This window comes from Amblyomma americanum, chromosome 1 (genome assembly GCF_052857255.1).
Source record: "Amblyomma americanum isolate KBUSLIRL-KWMA chromosome 1, ASM5285725v1, whole genome shotgun sequence".
Taxonomy (NCBI): Eukaryota; Metazoa; Arthropoda; class Arachnida; order Ixodida; family Ixodidae; genus Amblyomma; species Amblyomma americanum.
In genome coordinates this window covers 77521485-77532678 of record NC_135497.1, presented here as the reverse complement: position 1 = coordinate 77532678, position 11194 = coordinate 77521485, and the positions used below count along the sequence as shown (strand labels likewise).

The following is an 11194-nucleotide window of genomic DNA, read 5'->3' as shown; positions in this document are numbered from 1 at the left end:
TATTCACACATTTTGGTCTTTAGCGACACTATTCGTGTTCGATTCGGTAGCAAAGCTGGCCTACTCCTTTTCAATTCGCTTTCGAAAGCATGAGCGATCGACCCACGAAAGACGTGATGTCTTACGCTCCGATTTTCTTGATATAGATACAGTGCTACACTCCGTACTGACCGCGATAAGCTGGAAAAGACAACGTTCACATGGAAGAAAAAAAAACTTTTTTTTTCCACGAACGTTCGTTTATCTCATTTTGTTCTTCCATATTTGTAATCGGACCATGTGGCATCCACGTCCACCACTGAGGCAAGCGTGGGTTAGTTCATTTTTCATAAAAAAAAGTTTTTAATCGGCCTAATTTATGTTCAGCTTCGAGGAGGCGCGCTATTTGTTCTGCTGCTGGACGGCAATGTCTCCCTGGGAGTAGGACTTGACGTCCGGAGCTGCAACCGGGAATCTGTCGGCCATCTTGGTGGGCGACCTGTGGTCTCCGCGGCTGGTCAGCAGTTCTCGCAAGTTGTCCGAGGGCTTTTCGGGGGGCGCAAGCACACAGTGGTAGTCCGTCACGTTCGTCGGCAGGTTTCCCAGCGTCATCCACTTGTCCAGCTTGGTGTCGTAGGCCAAGATGTTGTCGAAGTGGTAGTCCGGTCTCTCCGCCTGCCGGCCCCCGATGATGAAGATCACACCGTCTGGAGAAGCACCAAGCGGAGACCGCGCGTTACAACCCGGTGCCCGACCTAATAGCATGTCATGCAGCGACGGGGTCTCATGACGCGTCAGCGTTATCGAACTATCGGTGAGGGAACACTACATCTTTTGGAAAGCCGCCAAAGTTGTCAAGAGAAAGCTTAGAAAAAATTACAGCCGCCTACTCCCTACCCTCAAAGTACGACGAGTGATCAGCGCTTGCTGGTTCGAGATTGGGCGGTTTCATGGCTGAGGGCAAGTGTACTCTGCATCGCAGTCGGGGGTCAGAGCCTCCGGCTCGAATTCGGTTGCCCAAGTTTGCCTTCGCCGGAGGGTGCAGCCCTTCGTGGGGTGGCCGTGCCAGAGCCGGCAGCTCTGTACATGCGCGTACAGTTGTCTATTTTTTGCTGCGGAATGGGACATACTGGCGGGACGACGACGACGTGAAGCCGGGATAATTAAGCTAATACAGCTATCGCTGTAATGTGGTTTTGCACGTCTGCAACTATATAAGTTTAACTGCTCCTGAGACACATCGTGACCGCATACATATTTTAGTACTGCCTATCGGCACGAACGCACCACCAGATGTGAACAAAAAAACATCAGTGCTACGTATCCACGGCGTCCAAGCTAACGTCAGGCAGAGGTTACATCTATCTTTCCCAAGTGCTGCAGCTCCCGCTATCGCTAGGTTACGGCGCAGCAGGAAATTTTTATTCTCTCGTGCACTGTGCCGCTTTCGCAGAGCCGCGTCGCGAGACACTCGCGGCCTAAGGGCGCTAGGAATCACCCCGGACAATCTCACGACGCTCCTGTGGCCGCGCGGCCGTGCGCGTACCCGTGACGGAACAACGGTGAGCCTCTGCGCATACACCGAGCAGGTGGGCTTGACGTACCGCTTGCTCATCACCACGTAGTGGGCGCAGTGCCGTGAACGCTCCGCGTGCACTACTCCGGGTAATATGCGGCCAGGCTCCCCGCCCGGGCCGCTTGTGCAGTGCGCCGCTCGCCCGATTAATTAGCAACAGGACGGGTTATTCGCACTTATATCTCCGAGAGTGTCTGGAGACGCACGCGCGCGGCACTAGCTTGTTTACTATTTGTTTTGTAACAGAGTAAATAGCTCGCCCTGTCCTTTCTCACTGTCGCTCATCTCACCACTTAACCTTGCTGTCCTCTCCCTGTCCCTTTTGGTTCCGCCGGCCGCAGCTCGGGCGCTTAAGATATTAGACAGCAACTGCCGCGGTCGACATTTTTCTTTCCTTTTTGTATTCTTTTAATAAGCTACTACTGCTTTCGCGGCTTCGGCCTCAGTTGAGCGCTTTCAGAGCCCACCAGCCAACTGGCGACACCCCGGGTGCTCACCGTGCGCGGCTGCGACGGTGGTGTGGCGCGCGTTGGGCATGGGCGCCCGGTGGACCCAAGTCTTGCGCTCGTCCACGAATGCAAGCGTGTCCTCGACCGTGGTGAAGATGCGCTTCCTGCCGCACCGGTGGCTAAGCAGGCCCCCGACGGCGTACATGGTGCCACCGCACTCCACGAGCGTCAGGCAGCTCCGCGGAGAGGGCAAGAAGTTCACCGCGAACGCCCACCTGCGCCGCAAGCGAATGAGCCCTGAAGGTCTGCCAGGCAGCACTGTGTCGAACGCTGCGTATGCGCGCCGCACTTCGATTGATTGCAGAGCGCGAACTGTTGCTCCTGGCTATGTCTATACCAACATGGGCACATCTGCCATGTGCCCAAGTCCGCTTCGTGATCTTAGCTTGTTACATAACGGTGAGTCGCTGTTCTACAATACGTCTAGTGCACGGCGCATCGGTGCTCCAAGTACACGTGTGGCGATGACTGAGCGGGGACCCTTCAATTCAGTGCGAGACGAGGACGCCACCTGGGGCGCCATGCTTTGTCGCGATTTTTCCGTGTCCGCGGGGTTCATGCGAACTTTTAAAAATACACACCCTCAATCGGCTGGCCAAAAAAACCCGATTCTGAAACTTAATTACAGTCCCTTTGCAGCATACTGAATGGCGTTACTTGTCCAGAAGCGGCCAGGTTTGCTTCATCGTGCCATCGTTAAAAATTACCAATTTGAAAGTGCGTGGTAAGGAAAGATTGGTTTGGTTTGGTTTGGCTTATGGGGGTTTAACGTCACAAAGCGACTCAGGCTATGAGAGACGCCGTAGTAAAGGGCACCGGAAATTTCGACCACCTGGGGTTCTTTAACGTGCACTGACATCGCACAGCACACGGGCCTCCAGAATTTCGCCTCCATCGAAATTCGACCGCCGCGGCCGGGATCGAGGTAAGGAAAGAATTAAACTCCATGTAGGCAAACTTTCGCTTCAAAGGACTAATCTATGAGCTGGGCACTTTCCAGTTCTTCCCCAGGGTTGTTTGCCCGGAAGTGGCTCATACACGCCTGTTACTTTCCGACTGCTCGTACCTGGTGTGTTGTGATGCAGCACATCCTTGCCTCGGCAGGCGCGTCGGCCTGTTCACTGCCGCCGTGCCACAAAAGGCGTCAAATAAATTCGGCACCCCATTTCTTTTGCCATGGCTGTGAAGAAGAATCCTTAAATTTGAAATATGAACATTAGATTTTCCAATAAAGAAGAGCTGCCGTGACATTTCGTACGCATTACGGATAAATCGGCGAGATGTTTTTTGTGCCGGGTACGAGTGCTCGGTCCCCGGTAAGTATACCGCTGCGCTCGGTACACAATCGCCAGCGGTACAGATGTTGGTGATAGCATGTTTAAATTACGAGCACACTGAGGAGACAGATTACGAGATTGTTTACTAAGTTGGAATGCGCACTTCTTCGCGGATAAGAGCGCGTAGCCTTGCCTTTAATGAGAATGAACTGGGCACTTCGGATGTATTTTTAGGCACTTCGTTTAGGGCTGGAATTTGGCGGTTGTGCATAAATTGGCAACCGATGCACCTGACACCCTTGCAAGTTTTCACAGGTTCGATGAGAGATTTGAAGCTTTTAAACAAGATTTGAAGCATTTAAAGTAAAAGCAGCAAAATAAAGGTGTTTTTAGCAGGAAACACTCCGTTCCTCATTAGGTTGTGTTACGACAGTACAGGGATATTTGCTGAATTTATAAGGTGTCTGCCAGATTTGTCTTCTGTGTAAGCGCATACATAACTGGCAACTAAAAAGCAAGTATTCTCACACGAAATTTCCTACAAGATATTGTGAACTCATTTGATCAGTGCAGGTAACATCACCTCACACATACTGGGGTGCATTCAATGCATTCAATTCGCATTCATTCAATACATTCATTCAGTTAAAAATCAATTCGCTTTGTGCGAAAACCGGTATTTAAACTGACTGCACCGAGATGGAAGGATGAAAACAGCCCCAATTTTACTCAATAAAAATCTACAGACGGAGGACTACTGGCAAGCTTGCTTCCTTGCAAAGTGTATCGTTATGCAGCGAAGCAGAACCCACACCAGCCTTTCAAACTTGCCCTTAACGGTAGAAATGGTTTCGACAGCTAACCTTCATTCCTTTGTCGCACTATTAGCTAAAACCTTTAAAACGCATTGTGCCAGCCGTTCAAACATGCCCACAACGAATGGCATGTTGTGTGGTGCTCCTACGGTACAAATTTTTATTTTTGCTAGCAATACAGGTGCTGTGTGTGTCAGATGGCAGACACCAGTCACACCAATCAACCGAACTCTCAATCGGTGTCATTTCGAGGAAAACTATGAAAAGCGTACACAACACGCGCTGAGACCAAGTATATAAGGTGATGTTGTACGTGTTGAGATGTTGCGTTTGTGAGTTCTGCGTTGTTTTCTTTGTGAAGCTATAATTGATGGCGAAGTGTGATTCTGTGTTGAATGCCAGATTAAGAAAATGGCTTCACCATGTGTAACAGAGTTAGAAGCCATTACATGTAACTCTACAGGCAACTTTAGGCCACTGTAACATTGCTGGGCTCCTGCACATTTGTGAAAAGAATTCTCGTTAAATCAGTTTTATGTGAAATATGAGTTCTATGTGTGCTCCGCTGGAGTAGAGTGAGAGGGGGTGTCGCCTTGCGGGGGTATATATATGTGCGCTTCGCCTCAGTGTATTCTCAGAGTTCTCTTCGAGCAGCCGCCGATATCGGACGCTCCCTCGTGGCTCCCTCGACATCGGACGCATTGCGCCGTCGCCGCTGCCGTGAACCTCTCCAAACGGGCCCGTTCGCCGTTCGCTCTGGGAAGTCCTGCCTCCCGCGGTGATTGACCTCCTTGCGGGCAGGCGCTCCCTGGCTCTGCGCCGGATGCCCGCTCTCCTCCGGGCTGCCTCGCTGCTGTTGCAACCACGGCGGCCTCACGCCGCTCGCTTCGGACACTCTTGGAGGACACTGCCATCCACCGCCGCAGTGCCAGCCTGGGCGTTGATCCAGCTATGTTCCTGCGTCATCTAGAGGACAGCGTCCAGTTCCTGCTTGCTCAGACCCAGCAGGGACGCCGCCTTCTCGATGCCCCTACCACCATGAAGGTCCCCATGCCCCGCAGCCCCTCTCCTGCACCCAAGGAGGCAGATTACTCCCCGGCCCTCACTCGCCTTCGTGCCAAAGCCAAGGAGTTCCTTAAATCCAAGGAGACTGCTGCTGCTGCTGCATCTCTCCCTCCTCGCACCAAGAAGAAAGCTAAAGGGAAGAAGCTAACCTCCCCTCCTGCTCCCCTGGACACATCGACACAGGGGACTACCTCCTCTCCACCTGCTGAGCCTCAACAAGAGCCCCAACTTTTGGCTGAGAAACTCGCTGCCACCTCAGTCCCTCCCCAACCTGAGGCGCTTGCTGTGGGGCCTCCCAACTCTGCCACCCTCCACCTCGAGGTTCCCTGCCTCCCGGTGGTGGAAATAGACCACTTCCCACCTCTCCCACGAGAGGACACTGAACCTTCCGCCCCCCCCCCCCCCCTCCTACATCGGATGGCACCCTCCAGCCCTCGGATTATCCAATAGAGGATTGGCAAGGGGACACCAACCCAGGTGAGCCTTCCCGCACCCAGCCAGCAGCAGAGGTTGTTGTTGTTGTTGTTGTTAGCAGATACATTCCCCTCTGCTAACCACCCCACAGGAGAAGGAGACTGGATTACTCAAGAATCTCTGTGGGCGCCGTCGTCGTCCCCGCCGCCCTCTCTTCCCCCCGAGAAAGTGGACGGCCTTGTGGGGACTATCCTCTTCTGCCCCCAAAACAAGGGCTCCTCGTTCCAGCAACTCAGCAAGTTTTGCATAGCGGCCGAACTCTCCTTCACCCCAGGAGTCTCCTCTGTGAGGGTAAAACCTGTACGTAATATCGTCGCTGTGGACGTGCTTACCACTCAGGCAATGGAGGCCCTTCTTGACACCCGCAGCCCCGTCGGTATACCAGTGCGCCCACGACCTGCCGCGGACAAGGGCACCTCCATGGAATTCGTCCATGGCGTCCCTGTTGACGGGGATTCTGACCTCCCTGCAGCCCTCGAGGCCTCCGTGCCTATTCTGGGTGTACGTCGAGGCCCGCCCAATACCATCCAGATCCGCTTCGGGGCACCACAGCCGCCACCCCACGTGGCAATATTCAAGCTTCGCCTGCCTGTCCGCCCGGCCCTCCCTCACCCCATCCGTGCGGTCGATGCGGCCGCCTCGACCATGTCACGGCCAGCTGCACCTAAACCAACGCTGACGCCGCTGTGGACGCCATCATCAATCAATCAATCAATCATGTTTATTTAACATCATGACGATGTTGGGTGCGCCGACAAAAAGCCATTGGGAAGGCTTGACGAGGCCGACGCACCCCACAAGGGCATTGCAGTGGTACACAACATGTTAGCACTTCGAGGGATATAAAAAAGGGAAGAGAACAAAAGTAACATATTTGGCATTAGCTGTACATCAATTCGGACTCCTTATTTAGTTGATATGGGAGAGTGTAGCTCAACATTTGATAACCATAATTTGTTTGCATCCTAGGCACATACCATTTGGGTGTCGCACGTGTAGTGTACTTTGGCTCATTGCATTGTAATCTTGACAGATTTAGCATATTGCAATTATTGTGATTAATACCGGTTTTATACCGTTGTAGAAGTAAAACATCGTACAGCTGTGGCAAACGGATGATTCGAAGTTCATTGAAAAACGGTTCGGTGTGTTCTAGTCGAGGAGCATTCATAATATTTCGAACAGCTTTCTTTTGAAGAAGATACAAGCGGTTAATATTTGTAAAAGACGTGGTACCCCACACCAAAAAACAATATTTTATAACAGAGGAAAAAAGTGCACTATACAACATTTTCTTGATACTCTTCGGCATGAAATATCTCAGTAGACACAAAACACCGACAACCTTTGACAGCTTGTTCATCACCATGTCAACGTGATCATTCCAACTCAAATGCTCATTAAAAATAACACCTAAACTTTTGACCGCAGGGACCGTTTCGATGAGCGACTTACCGATCCTCAAACAGAGTGGTGGCATATTTGTCAACTTGTTACGAGGCCGGAAAAGCACGGCCTTCGTTTTTGCAGTGTTTATGTTTAATAAATATTTTGAGACCATTCTTGGAGTGACTGTAAACATTTTGTGGCTTGTTTCTCAAGATGGTTCTACTCCCTGTGACGACAATGCACCCCGCTGCATTAACTGCAGAGGGGCCCATCCCGCAGACTATCCAGCATGCCCCCGCTGGCAGGAAGAGCGACGGGTGGCAGCAGCCATCAACGCAGCATCAGAACCTGTCTCCCGGAGAGCCATCAGAGCCAACCTCCGTACAGGGGAGAGGTCCTATGCCCAGGCTCTCAAAACCCGGCCAACACCTGCTGCCCCCCCCCCCCCGGCCACCCCACCGGCAGAACAGCCCGCAGCTCCCCAAAGCTGCCCTGGACCTGCCCATCCTCAGGGCAACATGCCCCCCGCCCAGCTAGGAAGGCAACTCGAGCATCTGACGCGGACCTTGGCCGCTACTCTCCAAGCCATTACGCTGCTCCTCCCCGCGGCGTCCCAGCCGCTAATGAATGTGGCGCAGGGACAGCATCTACAGCCAGTCCACCATGGCTAGATCTCCATTGGTGACCCCCCGACCACGGGTTCTCCAGTGCAATTGCCGTGCCCTGCGACCACGCAGAGCGGAACTCATCAGCCGGCTTGAGGCTGACCCCTCACCCCCGGATGTCCTGGCACTTCAAGAGGCCTACCTCCGCCCGGAGGAAATTCGCATTCCTGGCTACGTGGGATGCTACAGCAGGTCCTCCTGCCTCCTAACCACCCGCTCGGCTGACCCCTGCCTGGACCATCAACACCTACCTGGCAGATCCAGAGCAGTACTCTTCGTCAGCTTCGCCCTCCCCCAGGCAGAAATTAATGTTGACGAAGCTGCAGTGGAGTGTGTCTGCGTCAGAGTCAGCCTCAGGGGGGTTGACACTGCTGTTGCAAGTGTTTATGTGCGCCATGTAACCCCATGGGATGCCTACTCCTTGCCACATCTGGTCAGCCTTATAGGTGGCGACTGCCTGCTCTGCGGCGACTTCAACTCTGCTCATCCTAGGTTGGGCTCCCGCAGAGCGGATCGCCGCGGCCGTGACCTCACCGCCGCCCTGCGTGGTACGTCTCCCCACGTCCTCAACACTGGTGTTCCCACGTTTGTCCGGAGGGGATGAGTCCGCACGTGCATAAACCTGAGCATCGTGTCTCAACGGTGCGTATACGACTGGTGCCCCTTCCCTGATACAAAGGGGTTCGGACCACTACCCCATCGCTCTCAGCCCCAAGCCTGGTAGGAGGGTGGATGGGCGCATCTACAAAGTGGTCCACTGGGACCGCTTCCGGGACCTCCTCGGCAGCCTCCCACTCCAGGGCGATGTCTTGGCCCATGTGGCAAGGTGCGCGGCAGCAGCCGCCATCACCTGCAAGGTCCCCCCTGTACAGCCCGTTCCTGACCTCAAGTTGCTCCACCTAAAGCCCAACAACGGCAGACAGAGAGAAGGGCCCTCCACACTGACAGAGACGGACTGGACGGCATACAACCGTCTAGATGCCGCCTGCCGACGCCAACACAACAGGCGTCGCAACGAATCTTGGAACGGCATCTGTGCCTCCCTCGTGACTGCCCGCAGCCCCGCCAGGGCTTGGCAGCTCTTCCGCTCTCTCCTTGCTCCTCGGACCCAACTCAAGCCGCACCTGGCCATTGCTGTCTCCCTGGGTATCTCTTGCCAGGAACTGGCGGATCGGCTGGCTGATGCCTTTTTCCCCTGCGGGGACTTCCGGCCACCAACCCAGGCTCATGCTCTACCTGGCCTACTCCAAGGACTATCACCTCGGGAGGCAGACATAACCTCTACCTGTACTGCGCCCTTCTCCCACCGGGAGCTTTCTGCAGTGCTCAGCCGCTCCAGGCGACGCACAGCCCCGGGCATAGATGGCATCACATACCAGATGCTGCGCAACCTCGGCGAGGACCACCTGGCTAGCCTGCTGTCCTCCTTCAACGAGGTGTGGCGGACAGGGATCCTCCCCGATGCGTGGAGAACAGCCCTGGTCGTTCCCGTCTTGAAAACAGGCAAGCCGCCATCGGCCATCAGCTCCTACCGGCCTGTCTTCCTCACTTCCGTTCCTGGAAAAATCATGGAGGCCATGGCCCTGGAACTCCTGTCATGGGTGGGCAACGTCACCGCCCACTTCCCGGAACAGCAATCAGGCTTTCGTCACCATCGCTGCACCGCTGACTCCATTGCAGATCTGGTGTCGACCCTGGAAGATGCGAAGCTCAACCGCCATATAGTGTGCCTGGCTCTCCTCGACATACGAGGCGCCTTCGATAACATCCGGCACGAGGCCATACTTGAGGCTCTCAACATCATGGGCATCTCCAACAACCTCCTCCAGTATGTCCGGGGGTTCCTCGCTGACCACCGGGGATGTGTCCGCCTGGGCAATGTCACCAGCTCTCTGCGGCACATCTGGCGTGGCGTACCTCAGGGGAGCATCCTTAGCCCCCTACTCTTCAACGCCGTCTTGGCCCTCCTGCCCGACTTCCTGCCTAAGGACCTCCGGCTACCCATGCACGTGGCAATCTACGCGGATGACATTGCCATCTGGTGCCGTGGGCCCCGCAGAAGCAGGGTCCACACCATCAAGAACGTGCAGCGGACCATCGATGCTGTCGACGCTTTCCTGGAGCGCGCAGGACTTAGCATCTCTCCCGCCAAAACCCAGGCGATGGTGCCCGCCCTGGCCGCACCAGGGTTGGTGCCCGCCCTGGCCGCACCTTCCTCCACGTTCGTGGCCGTGACCTCACCTGGAGCCGCCAAGTGAAATACTTTGGTCTGCTCATCGACGTCCGACTCACATGGAGCCCGGCAGTGCGTCACTTCCTGGCCCAGTCCTCCAGGATCCAGGGGGCCATACGGTCCCTGTTAGCCAAGGGCAACGGCATCACCCCCAGGCTGGGACTCCAGCTTTACCAAGGCATGGACGTCCCGCAGTTCACCTACGCTCTACCTCTCGTCCGGCTCACTGTGGCCCAACACTTGGCCATCGAGCGCAAACTGCGGGCGGCCATACGACTATGCCTGGGGCTCCCTCGCTCCTCTCCTGTGGCTGCCACCCTGGCAGAAGCACGTTCATGGCCCTTGGAGCTCCTCTACAGGCGCACCTCCCTCTGCCACATAGAGCGCCTTCACAACGCGCCCGATGGGCGCCCCCTCTTGGACCGCCTTCTCACGAGGCCCAACTCCAAAATGGGTCAGGTGGCCCAGTACTTCGAAGACCTTGTTGGGGGACAGCCCGCGACCTTCCCCCTCCCTCCTCGCCCGGACCTTGGACACCTCTACGAGGTCCACCTCTCCCTTCCTGGTTCCCAGACGAGGCGGAACACTGCTGCTGTGGGCCTACGGCAGGAGGCCGCTGCGGTTCCCCAGGCCGAACCCCCTGGCACTGTCCCACTTTCACGGATGGCTCCGTCCTCCCAGGACCCTGCCCATCTGCGGCTGCAGCCTGCACTACCCCATCGCTCCTCGTGAGCAGACAGGCCAGACTCCCATTTGTAGCCTCGTCCACAACCGCCGAACTGGCCGCCATTCACTTGGCTGCTGACATCTTGAGCGAAAGCCCTGGGATCAAGGAGGCAGCCATCTATACTGACTCCAGGGCAGCCCTCCAGCTAATCCAGAGGCCCTTCAAGGGCCCACCCATCGCCCGCAGGCTGTCTTGGCGGCTTGACGCATTTTGCACCAGGGGAACCCGCATCCGCCTGACCTGGGTCCCGGCCCATGTCGGAGTCCTGGGCAACGAGGATGCAGACTCCCTGGCCAAAGCGGCACACTCCCCTGGCACTCCTCTCTCTAGGAACTTCTGCCCCCTGGACCTAGCAAGGAGCATAGTGGATCGCCACCTCCTCCTCGATCACCCAGATCCCAGGGTGGCTAACGGCCATCCTCCACACCCTCTCCCATCTGTTGGACTGGACTGCAAAGAGCGCAGCCTCCTCCTGAGGTTCAGGT

General features: G+C 55.5%; 1 protein-coding gene across 1 annotated transcript in view; it reads right to left on the bottom strand.

Annotated features, from left to right (window-relative positions):
* Positions 1–201: 201 nt before the first annotated feature.
* LOC144113084 (kelch-like protein 26) overlaps positions 202–11194 on the bottom strand; it is a 28192-nt gene continuing 17199 nt past the window's right edge. The window contains exons 11-12 of the mRNA XM_077645998.1: positions 2053–2279; positions 202–686 (exon numbers count right to left, since the gene is read on the bottom strand). Coding sequence (XP_077502124.1) covers positions 382–686; positions 2053–2279 — 532 coding nt within the window. The 3' untranslated portion in view covers positions 202–381. The remainder of the gene's footprint in view (positions 687–2052; positions 2280–11194) is intronic.